This window comes from Spermophilus citellus (assembly GCF_964194105.1).
Source record: "Spermophilus citellus genome assembly, chromosome: 16".
Taxonomy (NCBI): Eukaryota; Metazoa; Chordata; class Mammalia; order Rodentia; family Sciuridae; genus Spermophilus; species Spermophilus citellus.
In genome coordinates this window covers 52,121,709-52,140,839 of record NC_138196.1, presented here as the reverse complement: position 1 = coordinate 52,140,839, position 19,131 = coordinate 52,121,709, and the positions used below count along the sequence as shown (strand labels likewise).

General features: G+C 42.5%; 1 protein-coding gene across 5 annotated transcripts in view; it reads right to left on the bottom strand.

Annotated features, from left to right (window-relative positions):
• Positions 1–19,131, bottom strand: part of ACSL1 (acyl-CoA synthetase long chain family member 1) — a 60,763-nt gene that overhangs the window by 41,468 nt on the left and 164 nt on the right. Inside the window, exons 1-2 of one of the 5 annotated variants that reach the window (XM_081269398.1) lie at positions 18,747–19,128; positions 1,028–1,254 (exon numbers count right to left, since the gene is read on the bottom strand). In XM_081269398.1, coding sequence (XP_081125524.1) covers positions 1,028–1,222 — 195 coding nt within the window. In that variant the 5' untranslated portion in view covers positions 1,223–1,254; positions 18,747–19,128. Of the gene's footprint in view, positions 1–1,027; positions 1,255–1,524; positions 1,549–2,943; positions 2,968–5,532; positions 5,557–18,746; positions 19,129–19,131 lie in introns of those variants that run through there. The other 4 variants (XM_081269396.1, XM_081269397.1, XM_081269395.1 and 1 more) reach the window with 4 other exon arrangements.

The window sequence follows — 19,131 nt, the reverse complement described above, 5'->3', positions numbered from 1 at the left end:
TATGCTCCTCCTTGGAATTCAGCTGATAAAAAATGGGGAAGGCCTCTTATTCTACCTCCACACCTAAAAGCAGTAAGTGAGGGGATCCTGTGTTTCACAACATCCTTCTGCCTATGTGTTGAAAGTTATAAACACTGAAGATTGACCTAGGGAGAGGAAAGCGAGCGGCCACAAAGCAAAGAGTAGGTAAAGGGTCAGAGTGCCACTGAGAACTTGGCTGCTTCTTCCTTTCAACCTTTCATGTTTTTTTTTTTTTTTTTTTTAATGAACCCTACAAAGAGATGAAGAAGGCAAGGAAGGCAGAGCAGAAGCACTAAGAAAGAATCTTCCTGAAAGGGTCTTGAGGTTTCCCTATACCTTCCCACCCATTAGCCCCTAAATGCATATGTTCTGATTTAATTTTCACAACTGGGAGGGCATGACCTTCAGTTCGACCTGCTCATATACAACTGTGGCACTCAATAATTCAAGCTTGGGTGTCTCTCGAATGCTCTCGTTTCTTCTTGTCCCATCCTGAATGCAGCAGCTGTTACTCTGACAAGTTCCCATGCTAGCCCTATGCTATGTGACATCCCAGCATCCCTTTCTACAGTGTGAGGATGAGTTCCCAGTAGCAGATGTTACACAAGTGAAATTCTCCTTCCTGGAACATTGGTTTGACGCTCCCCTGCTGGAACGTAATACCCCTGGGGACAGAGGCTGTCTTTTTACTCTTATAGAATTCTCCGTGCCTACACAGAGCCCAAGCCAGGCTGGAAGCACAGTGTGACCTCTGGAATGCTCTTCTGCAACTGTGGAAAGATGACCGGCTAACAACAAACACCTCTTCTGTCCCTGGGCCCTGAATTTTGGCTTCTCTTTTTACTATTACCAAGAACCCCTGTTTGTTGAACACATTTCTGTTCATACAGTGTCCTCACAGTCACATATTGGAATGTGACTGTGATTTTGATATATCACCTTCAAAGGGCTTAACCAGTGTGCAATGCAGAGAAAACCCAGGAGGCAGGCTGGGTCCGTGACTTACCGGCACTTCCACTGACTGCATGGAGAGGTCACATGGTGGCTTCAGGGCTTTGGGCCTCGTGGCGTACCAGAAAGTTGTGATGGCTGCAAACGCTCCAAAGCCCATAAGTGTGTTGGTCGGAAGGGTGCGCACGTACTGCCGGATGTCAACCAGCTCTGGCATTCGAAAATACCGGAACAATTCGTGGGCTTGCATGGTCCTGTGCTGGTGGTGCCCTAGGTCGAATTCTGTCAGAACAGAAAATGTCACATTCATTACAGAGAGAAAGGACGCCTCACCAGAATCCCCAGAGGCTGTGGCATTCAGCCCACAGTCTAATAGCCCATGATCCGGGTCGTTCCCTGGCTGTCAAATTTCATTTTTATAAAAAGAATTTAGGAATTCATTTCTGTTCCCTTTCTCCATTATCTTGTATTTAAAAAAAGGAAAGAAAACAAATACATTATCTTGCTTTTATTAACCACACTAAAAAGATTTTACTCATAAAGAATTCTTACCACAAGATGCTCAAATAAGTGGCACCACAAGTTTCTACTTTCTTCCGGGATATTACATCTCTGTTTTCTTCCACCTAATCAAATACACTCCACTCCCTTTAGCAAGGCTAATGGGGACACAAATGCAAAGATCAGACAAGCCCAAACCACCTACAGTCTCAGAACAAGTTCCTCAACTGGTAAAACAGACCAATCCAAATTTCAAAAATGTCTGACCTTGCTGGTGCTCTTCCCACCACAAAAGTGGAATATAAACGCTGGAAACCCACAGATGGCTATTCTGACGAGATCATTTTCTTTTATATTCCCCAGGACATCATATCTAAAATAAATGAATAAATTGGTGTCCATAAACTTTAAACCAAACACTGTAAATCTAGAAAGAGGTTATCATATAGTATTTGAGAGAAAGTATAGATTAATATTTAGGATCCAAGATTCTGGAATTAAATCTGGCCTCTCCAGCTTGTTAGCTATATGATTTGGGACAAAATACATTAGCTCTCTGTACCTTAGTTTTGTTTTTTTTTTTAAATCTATAAATGGAGGTGAAAATAATACCTATCTCATTGGACTTTCATAACTACTAAATGTTTCAAATAAACAGTTTAGGATAATGCCATACCCCAGAAAACGCACTATAAATGGTAGATATTGCTATTATTTCCTCTACCAACAGTATGTGATTAGTCCGGAAGACACAACAGTAAGTTACTCAGATGATAAAAAATGATGCTTGCCTACAGTTTGCAAACTTAAGAAGTCAAAACACACAGAAGACAATCAGATGAATAGCTTGACAGATGTCAAAGCCTCAAACTTAATGTTACAATTTATATATAGTCTAAAAACTAAATGTGCAGTACCGATAAATAAATGAGAATAATTCTAGTAAGAAAACTGTTGATGAACTATTCTGAAGATTGGCAGCAAAGGGAAGGAAATAATAGTAAATGAGTTGGAAGCCTTTTCTTTGGTAATTCCGATAAGTGTGCACATTGGCACTCTAAGTTCAGATGGTACTTGTGAGCTACTTACTATATATTTCCTTAAATAGCTAGGTTACAAGACTGAAAAGATTTTTCTTCTCTTAAATATAGACATTTTCTATGTAAACTCAAATCTATACCATTATATATATTTTTTCAAAGAGTAGCAAAATATCAAGCTACTTTTACTAACCAATAACGTCACAGGAACCAATATAATGCTTGGGCTACTATGGCTCTGGATAAGATGTGCATGCATGTAAGCGCCTGCACACACACACACACACACAAACACAACATACACACAAACACACAACATACACACAGAGGGAATGTCAAGGTTTAACATGACGAGAGAAAGAACAGATAAGCCAATGTCTTCAGGTCAAAACTCTGGAGAGAAAGCTCCAGCACTCACAAAACCACTCACCATCTGTGTCACCAACAGCTGACTGCTAGGTGACATACCACTGCAGAAACAGAAAAGGGCAGCAGGCTGGGGGTGGAGCGGGGGGCTGGAGGCACTCGGCTGGCGCTTGCCCGGCCTGCCAAGGTCTTTCAGGGCACTTGTCACATGCCGAGGCATACACTGCTGCCCAGTGGGCTAAAGGTAACTAGCAGACAAAATCCATACTTGACTTCTCAGGAGAACAGGGGGTGGAGGATGGGCCAATGAGGAGCTGGGAGCAGAGTCACCCCATTGCTCCACCCATGGGCAGGGACCGGCATCAGTGAGTGCTGCTGCCAGTACCAGTTCTGCAAACAGACACTGTTTTCTTTCTGCTCAGCTTCCCATCAAGAAGAGACAATGGGCATATATATATATATATATATATATATATATATATATATATATATATATATATATATATATATATATTTTTTTTTTTTTTTTTAAACCACTGGAATGAAATAGGAAGTTGGGTGCTTGGTCTAACCAACATGAGACATACCCAGAAAGAAACAGATTGCTAAGAGCTCACTCAGCACAGACTTATTCTAGATGAATTCATAGGAATTGTGCTAGTCCCGTCACTGTGCACATCTGAGCACCTAGGTTGTAGGGGCACTGTGCTAGGAGTACTGAGGTGACTGTGCCAGTGGCTGGGTGTGGCCTTCAATGGGCTATCTAGTAGGGGAGACACAAAATTAAACAAGTAAGGTCCACCTGGCATCAGGGAGGGTCTTTCCAGGCAAACTGTCCAAACAGTATTGCAACTCTACCAAGACAACAACTTTACAAGTCTAATGTGCAAACTTGCACTGCCCTCAAATCATTCCACCTTCCAGTTGTCTTCATCACTCTGCAGCACTTCAATCTGAAAAGGAATTATTCACCCCTTATACCCCCCAAGCCCAGGTCCTTCTCTCTTCTTCCCCCAAAGTTTCTTCAGTAATTCCCCACAAATTCTAGATTATGTGAATTCACAGGTGCTATTCAATAGAATCCCATCCCTGAGTGAGAAGAGCAAACAATTCCCTTCCACACAAAGACAGTCATACACAGGAGATTAATCTGTCCATTTTAAGCATCAACAGTCAAGCTACAGTCTGTACTACACCAACAGGAAAGTTTAATAAGTCTGAGAAGAAAAAGTTTTATAAAAAATCTTCAGAAAACTGCAGACTGAATGGCTCACATGGACGAGTATTTTATTAGATGCTAATCTGTAATGCTAAGCATTTAAATTCAGCCAAATTCCTACATTTAGTGGGTGATCACGATAAGCTATTGGAGGTTTTAAGCCATTCCGCTCAGCTGGCGGCCAGGTAACAAGCTGCAAACCAACTTCAATGAACAAATTGGTTAATACTGTACATGGGAAAACTATGTATAAAGAACTAAGACAATACCCCATTTTGATCCTTGTGAAAAACAACTCTCATGGATGAAACGGACAACATAATCTTTCCCCTTCAATTCATCTGCTATTAAGAAAAAGAAAATGAGGGGCAATAAATAGCCCTAATGTGCTATATGTGATCATAAACACCATGCCTTATGACTGAGGTTTAACAAGTCTCTAAGAAATATTCACGTACTTGCTAATAAATGGTTAAAACTAATGGATGGATTGTGTTCTCATTTCAATGGTGTTCTAGTTGGAGTGTGTTTTTTTTTATTCTTTCAAAAGCAAATTTCCATATCGTCATCTAAACAAGTTTATAGCCCAGGCATATAAATCATGTTGCTGCTATTTGCTAAGAATATGATTCAACTGGCTTAAAGGCTTAGGAAGCTGGTATTTCTAAGTGGTGAAGACACAAGGCTACGGACAGCTAGCTTCTCCTGCTACAGCTACTCTTGGGCATCTTTCTCCCCTCACTTACAAAAAGTGGATTTGCTCAGCTGGGTCTTTTGAATTGCCTATGAAGAAATTCAAAACGAAAGTCTAAAACTACAGAAATGACATGGGATGTAACAATCAGGGAAATCTGTCACAAGCCCAGTGTAAAGAACCAGAGCAGAGGACGCCTTTAAACAGACATGAGTAGAAAGAGAGGGAGCATCTTACTGGAACATCACAATAGCACAAGATGGTGAGGAAACCAAGGCCAGAGACCAATCTACACAAGTGACACCTAACTTCTGCTGGGCCACTGGCCCTATCCACCATGAACACCCCCATGATCACCTCACAAGCAGGGCTTGCAAGCCCCCTTCAGCCAGCCCCAGTTAAGAAACCGTGAGAACAGGTTCTCAGGGTCCTTCCAGTAGGAACACTCCACAGTTTAGAGATCCACATCTGAAATCCACCTAAACTCCCAATGTCTAACATGAGTGCCAGCACTTATCCTGTCACCCTGGCCTCTGCACTTGTGTATTCAGCACACTGTACACAAAGGTTCACCTCCAGACACAGTTTGTATTATGAAAAAAGAGACTCAGAGCCAGAGGTAACTCAGAAGGGCATCACTCTAAGGACACACATGGACACACTTGGACACACACACACACACACACACACACACACACACACACACACACCTCCTGTAATTCTGGTAGACTTTTACTTACATTAGCATTTTATTTTCTTCCTGTCATTTATAAACCAAAATAACAAACAATCAAAAAACAAAACAAAACAAAATCACCCCAAAACAAAAAACTCAAAAAACAAAAACAAAAACAAAAAAAACAGGTGCTCTGGATGTTTCTCTCCTTCTGAAGTTCCTCAAACTTTCATCAAGCTGAATAACAAGCAGTTTGAATGAATATTTCACTAAGAAAGCAGACCTCAAATAAACCCACATAAATAGCCATCAGCAAATTAAGAAATCCTGACATCTTTCCTTAATGCAGCAAGCCAGGCTGGCAAGATACTGCCACTCCTTGCCCCACCTCCTCCCCTGCACAATAGGCTATTTACAGAAGGCTGAAAGCACCCCCTTTGTTTGACCCTAGCTGGGCAGAGCTCGGGCCTCTGAGAGGAACAAGAGAGCAACAGCCAGGCCATTTGCTGTTCTTTCAATCTGCCACTCCAGAACTGTTGGATTCTTGCTCCTTCACCCTGGCTGGCAAATCACCTAAAGCTAGATTTGTTAAGCCACCACCTCCCGAACCAAAAGAGCAGTCAGGCTGTCCCTAGAGAGAGGGAGGCCCAGACGCTCCAGAGACACCAGCGTCTCCCAGTTAGAGAGGAAGGCAGAGGTTGCTGTCCAAACCCTCCCCATGCTGTGGCACTGCTGCCCTTGGCAGAAGAAGGACAAGACCATTTGGGTAACTTTGGGATCCCATGCACAAATAAGCTTGTAGAAATAAGCCTGTAGTTCCACAGAGAATTAATTATTCCCATCCACGGCCTTGAGGCTTTTCTTCTCAACTAAGTACAATAAACTTTAAACCAGTGGGTTTTTAATTTTCATTAAAGGGATTCAATGGATTATCAATTCAATTTCCATGAAGATTAAAAATGGAGGAACAAAGCAAACAAAGGTGGCCCTGTTTTTACAAACTTGATTTCATGAACTCTTCAAGTCAAGCTGAATCTGAATACTTCAACACTTACACCACCTCCGCCCATCCCTCCTAAAACCATCAGAGAAAGAATGGGACATAACACTTTCAAAAGCAAGCATAATGCAATACTATTTTTTTCTTTTTAATATTTCATTAGTTATACATGGACGCAATATCTTTATTTTGTTTGTTTATTTTTATCTGGTGCTGAAGATTGAACCCAGTGCCTCACATGTGCTAGGTGAGCGCTCTACCACTGAACCACAACCCCAGCCCCTGCAATATTACTTTTTAACCAATAAGATCAGGGCCATACCTTGCCCATTCAGGTTGGCCACAGGTAACAACTATTATGTGTGCCACTGCCAAAATAAAAAATACCAAATGTGACGTGTCCAACTCGAAAAGAAAAATTTTGAGATGTAGATGAAATAGACAAATATTTCCTTATTTCCATATTCATTCAACTCCATATATATTTAAGTCATCTGACAAATTACTTTGAAAATACCGTTTTTTTAAAAGATTCACATTCCATTAATATTTTACTCAAATTCTTTAAACATGCACATTCAAACAAGGTCTTAGTTATCTTTGAAGCCATTTTCTGAGGCATCTAATCGTTTTCTGTGTGATGCCATCACATATTTCCCTTTCATTAAATTAAGCTGAAGCATTTTCCAAAATCATGCATGTACCTACTACTGAAAAAATTCTCTCAGATCACAAGAACCTATTTAAATAGAACAGTAAAGAATTTTGTCCTATAGATCCACATTTATATAACTAAATCTCATGCTTCATTGTTTCAACTGATTTTTTTTTAAAAAAGGGTTTTATAACAATATCTAACTCTGGCCTTTGTAAGTTCAAATACCAAGAACTAGTTGCCCAACTAATTTTAAATTTCTTTGTCTTAAGAAGGGTCAAATTCAGTGATTTTTTTTTTTTTTTAACCTTTACAAGGACCCAAGACTAGGATCGGCCAATATGGTTTCAGGACAAGCAGCTTTCTCTATCTGAGGCCATTTGGAAAGTGGCTGACAGCATGCCCTTATAATGTGAGAGCTTTGTTAAGACTTTAATATTAAGACTGATAAAGTATTTGGGGGAACCCTTCTCTTATATTGGAGTCTAAGAATTATTTCATATCTAGATGGGAGTACAAACTGAGGAAAATTGGCAGACCCATTCCTGAAGCTTAAAAGTAAAACATTTAACACAGAGACATACACAAAGGGATTTTTGAGTAAAAAAACAAAAACAAAAACAAAAAGCAACAAGGTAGCAGTAAATGCAAAAGAAACCCAAGGCACATTCACTTTCCACCACAGCTGCATGGAGGGGTACAAGACTAGCTGGCCCTCAAAGGATGGGTATAGTCTTAGAAAATGGAAAGGGGTAGACCGGTTTGTGAGCTACCAGTCCGACTTTTAGGGCCCTTGCTTCACGTGCAAGAAGTAAGGGTCTGTAACATCGCACTCCTCCAGGCAGGTGGGCTCCCAGACAACATACCTACAGGGGCCAGTACCAACGCCCATGCGCCTCTGCTCTACCTCTGCTCCCCTGTCCCTGGTGCCCCCAGGATCCTTCCTCAAGAAGGTCTACCCCCCAAACCTGGCTGTTCTGCAGTTCCCTCTCCCCCAATGCCCCCTTCACCTACAATCCTCCTTCCCTGATTCTTTTTGTAATGTCTGAATCCAAGCCAAATAGGGCAGAGGCCAGGTTTTTAACAAATTCTTATAAGCTTCCCTGAGGGAGAAGTAATTAATCCTTCTTCTGAATTCTAGCAACACTTTATTTGCATCCCTTGTATGGTACTTAGCACCTCCTGTTTTGTGCTTATGGTGGGTGATGCTGAGTAACTCTAGCTGCTTCTCTTTCTCCTCTGGCCATTGGCCTTAACATAGTGCCTAGCTCCAAACAGATACTTGAGGAATATTTACTGAGTGGCCCTCTGTGATTCTGATCACTTCTCTACCCTAAGCCCCTGGAGGATGTTATTTAAATGAAGAGTGATTCTCCAAAGAGGAAGGGGGCCTTCAAAACATTCCCAAACTACAGTATTCTCCTTCCTCTACCCCCTCCCACCCCCCAGAGTTGCTGGGAGTCCATGTACTAGAAGGGAGTGAATAGCATTTCCTGGGTAATGGGTGGGGGCAGGGGCAGCTAGCAAGACAATGATTAAAAGTCTGCATAAAAATATTCTCTTGTCCCTGTACCGTGATGTTTTATGTTTCACTTACATGTAATACCATTCCAAGAACTCTGTCAATACTAAGGGGCAAGGTCCTCTCTTCCCCTTGGAAGACATTCAGACACACATTTAGACACATGACCGCTGATCAGCTTAAAAGGAATCAAGGCTTTCCACAGGGAGAAGAAGAGCTCCCACCAGCACCTTTCTTAGGTAGAAAAGCAAATGCCAGAAGAACTCAAGCCCAGAGAGCCACACCAGGGGTGGCCAAGTCTGAGTGAGTTTTGCTCTAAGCAAGTGAGCAAGGCCAGGTTTCTTCTAGCACAGGAGCTGGAGGGCCTTGTGAGGGCTCTGGAGAGGAGGCTGCTTCCAAAACACTGAGAATGCTGGGTAGATGGCTCTCCCAGATGTAAGGAATGCTGACAAGACTTGCCCAACATGCTCCAGAGCAATAAATAATTACATAAACCATATAGCTCTCCTCCCTCCTCTCAACACATAGATACAAAGAAGACTATCATGGATGTCCACCTAGGAAAATGATAATCATCGTTTGGACATGCCTGATGAAGATATTCAAGTCATGTGAAAGACTGTGCAGGACCACAAGGTTAAATTTCAATGAGATGCACTTATAAGGGAAAGCTTCCATTCAAAAAATTCCTAAGAGAAGGAAGTTTCTTCCATTTGTCTTCAAATACTGTTTTAACACTGATTTCTGCCTAAATATCATGGCAAGTCAGGGAAGTTCACTGACCAGCTGGAAAAGGAAGGGGCCTGTATTTCCCACCTGCTCCACAAAGGATTTAGGGTGGTAACCTGTCCTTGTTAAAGAATAACAGATGGGATATAAACCCCTCCCAGAAAACACATATCTAAGCTCTCACCTTCTGTTCTGTGTTGGGCCCTGGCTCAGCCACTGACCAGGTAAAAGATCTCACTCCAAATACACAAACAACCCTCTGAAAATTGTAGGGGATTAGAGAACTCTCATTAGTCCCTTGCACACAGAAGGCCATCGCCATGAAGATAAAGCATTGCCAGTGTTTTCTCTACCTTTGGCAAGTTTAGGATACCAATGAAGACAAACACACCCGCAAGAGCAAACCCACCCGAATAAGATGGGGGTGATAACCTCAGAAGTAAATGCTGGGGGCTGGGGTGCTCCCTGGAGAAGAGAGAAGGCACTGTGTATGGGCTGGAGGTCAGGGGGAGGGCTCAGAGCTAAGGATGGAACCAGGCCAAATCTAAATAGGCAGAGATAGGTGGGGGTGGGGAGACACCCTCAAAGGCTAGACCATGCTGGGAGCCTGGAGGTGGGCAGGGGAAGCCAGCTTCCTTAGGCAGAGGCCAAGTCAACAGGTTTGTCAACAGAGGGGTGTACAGCTTATGTATCCCTCCAGGTCCTTGCTGGAGCCCAGGCTAGTGTGGGAGATGGGAAACACACCCAGAACTTGTCCTCAAGGAACCCACATGGCCTAGCAGCTCCCAGAGGTCGCAGCTATCAAATACCATGACCTGGATAAGGGGGCTGAACAGGACACGAGGTTGGGTAGACACGAGGTTGGGTAGAGTTACTGACGCCTCTTAAAATAGATCAAGGTTTCAGAGTGACCGATGAACTAGAGAAATGGCTTAGCAGAACAGGTGTGAGAGGCAGACAGACACAAAGACCGATTTCTACTCAGAAAAAAAAAACCCAGCTACTCTCAAAGTTGGAGAAGTCACTTTTCAGTGTTTACAGATTTCAGCAGGTAACTGTGGTTCCTTTAACCCATTTTGTCCCATTGTCCCAGATATGGAACACCTATAAAAAAATATAGCATATACCATGTAATATTATTGTATGCTCTATAATATAATTCAATCATTATAATAAGAATATAATTATATTATGACATAATTATCACAATATCAATATTATATATATAAGCCTTAGATTATGATTTCCAACTTACTTTAATGCACCTGTGTCAGTTTTGTTGAAATATTCACAGACTTGAACACTCAGGACTTTACAGGTAAAACGCAGAAGCAAATGAAATCTACAAAATGTTGGTATGTGGTGAAGTTCTTCAGGACTCAAGAGGGCATTTAAAGAACATGGGACAACAGGTGCAACAGAAAAGGTTGAGCAAGATTTTGCTCATTGTATGTGGAGGGACAAGAGAGGTATTGTCTGATACCACAGGACATGAGTTAAAATTACACTGAGCTTTCAGGTAACCATCAGAAGCAGTGACTGGCCCTGGGAAAGCTAAAAACAAAACAAATCTAAAAAGTTGTCTAAGATTATAGAATAATGACACTCAGAGAGCAGACAGAGGAGAGAAGAGGAAAGGAGATTGTCCTGTTTGGTCATGACCTGCTTTGAGTAGGTGACATTAGCTTCAGGTCTCTATATTCCTTTTATGCTTTGTTTCAATTTTTATTCTGAAAAGTTCCAAGTCTTATTCAATAGTAGACAAAGTGTAACAAAACTACCATATCTCCATTACCCGAGCTTCTCATTCAAACATAATCAACATTTTGCTAATATTGTTTCATTTTATCCATGTTTAAAAAAAAAAAAATTTAAGTGGTCTCAAACATCCTGTCATCCAGATGACACTTCTGAGGTTTCAACAGTTCTATGATTTTACAGTTCAGGAAATCATTTGTGCAACAGTATGACTGGCACATATACTGTATCCTCTCAACTGCCCAAAAGTTGAAACAAAGGAGACCAACTTACACACTGACTTGAAACAGTCCATTCAAAACGATACTTAATTGTGAAGCAAGAAAAAGGTCCATATATTCCATTTGGACATATTCACTGAGTACCCACCATATGTCAAGCACAGCTCCAGCCTTGGGAGATGTGAGAGAGACAGAGACAGAGAGAGAGAGAGAGAGAGAGAGAGAGAGAGAGAGAGAGAGAGAGAGAGAGAGAGAGAGAGAAACACCAATCTTATTGAGGCTTCTGCATTGTTAAGTTCTTCTTCTGAAGTCAGAGACCCATTCTAACATGGATCACAACCTAGTTTTAGAGAGGAGTTTCAGTTTCTATTCCCCTTCAACTGGCACATTGAGTCATCTTCTTTTTAGAACTGGCATTCAGAAGTCTCTTGCCATGCCAGTGGTAGAGTTACCTCTGTTTCTCTAAGCTTGTAATAACTGCTGTTAATAGTTATAATCCAATGACTACTGTTAATGTTATAATCCAATTAGTAATAAATATGTCCCTAATTTAAATGATTTTCATAGTCTATACACATGTATAGTCCATAAATATTTTCTGAACATTGTAAAACAAATAAGAATTTAAATAAAGGCAAAAAAAAATCTATGAAAGTTCTAATATTTCCATCCTGTACCCTAATAGATGGTCTAGCTGTCCCCATAGGGTGAACATTTCCCCATTCTTAGAACTATCTGACAGTGTGCCGTGCACTCCTTGTGGCCTCTGTTGATCACCTGCCCGGCTGGAGTCACTGTCCATTTCCTTCTATGAGTGACAATATACAAAACAGCTAACTGCAGAGCTTGCCACATTTGAGAGGCAGAACCACAGAGTCTGTCAAAAGAAACTCATATGCAGGGGGAAGACAAAGATTCAACATCATCCAGTGACCAAGAGAGACATGCTGGAGAGGGCAAGCACTGCTGGTGACTGTCACAGGTCATATTTAAGAAGCCAAATGGACTGGGCTGGCTGTTGTGGTAGAAGGAGAATCTAAGCCATGGGGGCCACACTGGACTCAGAATCTAGCCTCCTCTGAGGAGGTCTGTCCTGGATACCCCACAGCTTCAGACCCTACCCCAAAGGCCAAGGATCCTCACCTTTCCTGAGTTCTAGAGAAGTCTTGCCATCACCAGCAAGAGAAAAAGGAGAGGAAAACAGACCGGTGCAACGTTACAGGCAACCTATAAGGCGGGGCTGCTCAGCCACATCCTCTGGACTCCTGTTCCAAGCTTCATGAGGTGCTGGGCTGGACTGCTGAGCAGACTAGGTCCCCGCCCACTGCACATGCTGGAACACCTAGGCACAATGTGCACGACTGCCCTACAGAAAGAACAAAGATCTATTTGACCATTTCACTAGTGGCACAGAAATATGGTACAGTTTTAAAATAGAAATACCAGGTAAATGAAGACTATAGTACAGTTATGTAAGATTATCTAGAATTTGACACTAATCTCTCCTCCCACATCCTGCAAAGCCCACAGCCACCTGCTTCTAACATAAGTGAAACAAAACAGACAGAGAAATCCCTCAGAGGTACTCCTAAACTCAAAGTTTACATCCATGAAGACACAGGTTTTGGTCTTGAGATTTTTCAATTCCTTGATCTTAACTATAAGATCTAAGCTATGCATAAAATAGAATAGACAAACCTGCAACATTAGATGACAAGAACATATGTTCTTGTCAGGAGCCATTTCTACGGGGCTCTCTGAATGTTTCCTAGTCTGAATCAAACATCAGATAATATGACACACTTAAGAGCACTAAGGTGCTATGTTAAAAGTTCCTGAAAACACAGAAATGACAATGACTAGGTCTCCTGTATGCTCAAGTCTTAAGAGTGTGGCTGGGGTGCCTATGTGAAGAAGCAAGAAACACACACAGGAAAAGGCACATGAAGAATAGAGACAGGGATGCTATTCAAAATATTTAATAACCAATATGGCCAGACATTAACCAATCAGAAAAGACTCAGGCCACTGCTCAGACCAGAAGCTCTGTTAGGCAGTGGATGAGTCCTTTGGTTTCTGAATTAGGGGTGGAGCTCCCTGGGGCAGCAGCAGTTTTCTAACTAGCATGGGAATAATGCAACATCTCCACATGCAAGGCTGCTGATGCCTTCCGGCTGAATGAATGTCATTGAGCCTCAGGTTACAGTGCGTGATGGAGTATGAGAAAGGGCAGAGTTACTCCAGGAGTGACTCTAAAGAGCAGGGTTCTGAGGAATCGGGTTAGGACGAGGAATGGCATTCCAGATGGGCCAAGGTAGACACACAGGGGGTCTGTTCTGGATACTCCACAGCTTCAGTCCCTACCAGGACACAGGACGGCCACTGGGGCATTGAGACAGTTCACATACAGTCTTGGGGCACAGCCCTGTGCCACCAGCTTATTTTCTATAAATCACAGTACACAATGATTTGGTAAAGGTAGGGCAAATAGCAGGTTGAAGCCAAGCTGTAGAAAGTCCCAGGAAATAAAGACGTGGGGCCTTACAGAGAAGGGCCCTAACCGTTTCTGCTCCAGAGGGATACAACCAGACCTCTGCTCCAGAAAAAGTAGTGACTGTTCCTCCTGCCGTGTTTAACTAAAGGCTTTCACTGTCTGACCCAGAGGTGACAGGCTCCAGACTAGATGAGCACTGTCTTCAGAGTGACCTGGCAATAGTGTGTAGGTATTGGGCAATATTGTACAGAGAATGGGCTAGAATAAGCAGAACCTGCTGACTTGATGGGATTTCAGAACATAAGTCAAGGACAGCAGTGAGGGCCAGCCATTCCCCAAACAGGCAAAGGGCCCAGGAACAAAACTCCTGTGTGTGTCATGGCCAGAGGCAAAGACAGGTTGTGTAACCTTGGCTGAGTCACCTCTTCTCCCTGCACCACAGTTACTGCATCGAAAAGATGAGTGAGTTAGGCTGCTTCAGAGCTTGAGGTTGCTCTGCAGAGCCTCCAAGGCAGCAAGGGAAAACAGAAGATACAACCATATCTGTGTGATCTGCGATCCCGCCCATACTCAGCCTCCCCATTTCAACCACAGCAGATCTGTTCTTATTTATTTCACATCTTGAAGTCCCACCTAAAATTTCACTGGGAAAAACAGACTCATAATCACTAGTGATGCTACTGTATGTACCCTTTGAGCCCTCAAAATTCACAATTCTCTTGTCTATGACAAGTTTTCGATGTGATCTAGAACATGTGGAGAAGTCTGTTTCTGGTAAAAGGGCCCAAAGAAATGCAGCAGAAAGCAAACCTATGTTTTCATGGAGAGGCCAACCTCCTACACAGTGGCATTATTCCACCATCTGTGGTAAGCCTGGGTTCCTGTGCGCACCTGGAATGTGCTCTTTTCCTCCGGTACACCTGATGCATTAATCATGTGTCCTGACTGTTCTCCAGGCTTCCAAGGGCAGACAAAGCCATTTACACTTTAATTCTCTAAAAAGCAAATGATATCATCAAGCACCGAACCAAGCTGAATCAAAATTTGTTGTCTCTTTCAGCACTGTGGTGGCACAAAGGGAAAATTCATGGCAGATTGTAAACAAGATGGAGAAAAAAATAAGGAGCAATGATATAGAAAAAGGAGACTCAGCACAGTCCTGCTTTGCCACCAGCTGAATAACTTGGAACTTTCCAGCCTCTGCCACACTGAGAATCATTCTAGCTCTCCAGGGTCAGCAAAGCCAAGCAACCAGGGCACAGGCCCTGAAGTCAGACTGTCTAGGTTCAAATCCTGGAAGAGTCAACTTAACCTCTGCACCTGTTTCTTTAACTTTTGTAAAGTATGGATAAGAAAGAGTAGGACCTACCTCACAAGGTCATTGGGGGACTAATGAGTTTACATACCTGAAGCACGAAGAACAGTGCCTTGGTCTGTGTGTGAGCTGCTGTCACCCCTGTGATCCCTGAGCCTTGGCCCTGTTCTGGCTGCGGCCACCACTCTTGGGCTGCCAGAGCCCTGTTTCACAGTTGACAGTTGTGCCTTGAGAGTGAAACCAGTCCCTGCTGCAACTTTCTCTTGATGACATATAGGGTTTTCTGACTTAGTGGATATGGGTATTTCTTCCACAACAAACCTCAGGGGAAAGTGCCAATTTCTACAGTAGACAAAAATGTGCAAACAGACAGATAAGACATTCAGCATACGTCCCACTCAGAATGAGGAAATGGTCTAAAAGGTAACCCACATCTCCTACTCTGTTGCCCGAACTCCTTTCAATTTATCTTTCCAAACCATGAACACCTTATTTCAACAGTTTTTCATTAGAACCCAAAAGTCCATTGAAACCCATACATTAATAAAACAATTTTCAAATCATTGTCAATTTCAAGAGATTTAAAGCAGAACCTGATTTAATTTTTTTAAAAAAAACTAACAAATCTTGGTAAACTGCCTTGAAATAAATAGCTGTTCCTCAATAACCAGCAAGGAGAAGTAAATAAATTAAAGCATATTCCATAAAGTATACAATGCTGTCATCTTTGAAACTCATTTTTTAAAAATAGTACATAACAACATGAGGGAAGAGTTCACAATGTAACTTTGGTAATTAAAATTAAATTGCCAAAATTTTTATCTTTGAGTAACAATGTATGCTTTAAGTTTAAAAAAAATTGTCAAGGAAAAAAAAAAAACAAGAGAAAATACAGCAAACATTATAATAGTACTTCATCTCTAGAAGACCTTTTTATTTTTTTTTTACTTCCCCAAATTTCTATCATAAGCATCCATTATTTTTATAATAATAAAAAATAAATAAGTACAACTGGAGAGGGCAAAATGGCTTTAGATAAATTTCAAAGTGTTTATTTAAAACTTGAAGACCAGCAAATAATTCTTGAAGAAATTACCCAGGCCACCAGTTTTGAAATCATAGATTTAGGAATCAGCAAATACATTTGGAGGCAGATGTCACAGGGGCACAGAGCCTTTTCCTACCTCCAGGTGCGTTTCTGTCCAAGGGTGACATCCTTTTAGCCAGCCACACATCAAGGAAGAAGCCATCAGATTTCATCCCCCACTTCTTGATTCCTCTAAGGTTACAACTGACTGAATACTGTTAAGAACTTGCACATGACAGGATATCAAGAGCTGGGGAAAATTAACATAACTCACTCTGCCATGACTATCTCTTCTGCCATTACATATCACCCTAGGATTAAACAAACTAAAATTTCTTAGGAGTTGACATTCAGCATCTTATAGACACAACAGTCTCAGAGCTGCTGTTACAAACACTGGTAAAACTGCCTCTGCCTCCTACTTCACCCCACATTCAGTTGCTACTTCAGGGCTTTAAAGTTCTCAGAAGCCCCTGGAAGAACTAACATGTACTCAACCATGAGCAGCTTCAGATCAGCTTTGTTCACTGAAAATTACTCTTCACGCAAAAGTGTCAAGCATATTTTAATGACCCTCATGTGTCTGTTTAAGCTGGATTGACAACCTTCAATAAAAATTGTGAAACCTTAATTCATCTCCTGACTGACCTCTGCCTGTTGGAGAGCAAGCTTTCAACTGCCTTAAAGGAAATTCTTTTCTATTTTATCACACAGGAGAGGAGCATACTACACAGGAGAGGAGCATACTGCACAGGAGACTAGCACACTCCATCATCCAAACATAAAACATTACTAATGGATTCTAACATAACAGAGTTTGGTTATAAGAGACAGTGAATGCAAAGGAATAATGGATATCTGTTTTAAAATGCAAAGTTGCTCAATAACTTCAACTGATCTTGGAAACTAATGCTCCTTTGAAGTTACAAATATAAACTTAGAAATTATTAGTATTCCTACAGACTTGCCCTTTCCAGAGAGGAAATTTAGGAGAGAGGAGAAATCTCCAGCTATAAATGAACCCGATCTTTTCCCAGGCTCCTCCCCTAGACACACAGCCATATTCCACAACACTGTCACATCAAAACTAAAGATGCTGGAAGACTTAGACGCAAAGTAAAACACTGTGGCATGCTGATACATTTTGAGTTATCCCGAACTTGACTCAGAAGCAAAGAGGTAGCTATGAAAACTGTACCATTATGGTATAAATAGATGGCCTTTCCCTACCTGCATTTGGCACATATCACTTCTTAAATGTCAAAAATTAAAAATCCCAGAGATTTCTTTTGAGTCAGGCTGCCTACAATAATAATAAAAATCCTGCCAAAATATGAATAACAGAGACAGGAAGGAAACATGTCAAAATGCTTATAATTATGAGGGAAGGGTGATTTTTTTCAAATCTTCTATATTTACAGTAAATTTAGAAAACAGAAGTTTTTAATATGCATACCTTATTTTGAGAGGAGAGGTATAAGTTATACTACTTTGAAAGATTTTCCCTTTTCCAGTCATAGAATTTTAGCTCTCTCATGAAATTTTAGTCTAGTGCAGTCTTTTCATAAATGAGGAGTTGGTTTCAGGGTAGGAAAGGATTTTCCCAATTGAGCCAAAACAAGAAGGAATGTCTCCCAAGACCTGGTCCTGTGTTTTCCACTGTATCATCCTGCCCTTTCTTGCTCCAAAATGATGGGTTCCTTTTAGTTCGACCTTCTCAAGCCCATGGCATTGCAGATCATTAACTCAAAGTTAAGTTCTGGGCAACGTCCACCTGAAAGAAGTTTTTGGTAGATTTTTTGCTTGTTTGTGTTAAGTCAACACTTGGTTTCTTTGGAATAATCACAGGTTAAGTTGTGAAAGGTGTGTCAGAAACTGCAATTTAACCAGTTTCTCTCACATTAATCAAAGGTCAATAACTAAATGGTACTGATTGATAGTTGGAGTATTTTGGATATTAATGCATCAAGATGCAGCTTAAAAGTCTTAACCAGGGCACTTGAAGGGCACTTTTATAATGGCTATTCTTAATTAGGCTCTATAACCTTGAGCTTGGGTGGAGTGCGGATAGGGTTTGCAAGCCCTGACATTCAACGCTGATTAGTTGGAGTCTGTCTCTAGATTCTAATCCACGCCTTCATTCAAGTCATCTACCAAAGCTGGCCCTCTACGCTATAAAGTGATAGAGATCATCTTTTGTTGACTAATTAAAAAAAAAAAAAAGGCCAGAGTGCCTTAAATCAATGATTCTATCACGGCTATGTACGCTCCTCTGGAGACACCGCGAGAATTTCTACATATGGCAACCTGCTTTTGGTGCTGCCTCTGACCCTTCAGAGAGCGTTCCGCGCAGGGGCCATCATCACACCCAGGCGCCGGTCCAGTCTAGCTCCGAGCGTGGTCCTAGCGCGCCCTACAGACCCTGCCCCTGGGGCACGAGGGATGCCTGCGGCCGAGAGAACACGGTCCCGGATCGAGTAGGGCCACCTCCACGCACCTGGGCTGGGCCTCCTACTGTGGGCCGGGCTGGTCCCCGCCGCCACGCCAACCAGGGGCCGGTCTCGCGGCACACGTCCCTCAGATACGCGGTGCACCAGCCCCGCGCCCGCGCCACCAGCGGGAAGCGGCGAGCAGGCATCTCGGGCTCCAGCACAGGAAGCGGCGGCGAGAGGGGCGGCCTGGGAGCTCGGGCTGCCCTGGGAAGCGAGGCCGCAGAGCAGAGACCGGAAAGAGGAACGTCTCCGGGAGTGGCGAGCTGTTCTCGCGTCCCCGCCGCGCACCGCCTCTGAGGATGGGCCCCGCGGTGCAACCTCAGCCCCGCGCCTCCGCCGAGACCCCGCACCGCAGCGGGAGCAGCTGAGGCTCCGCGCGGCGGGCGCACT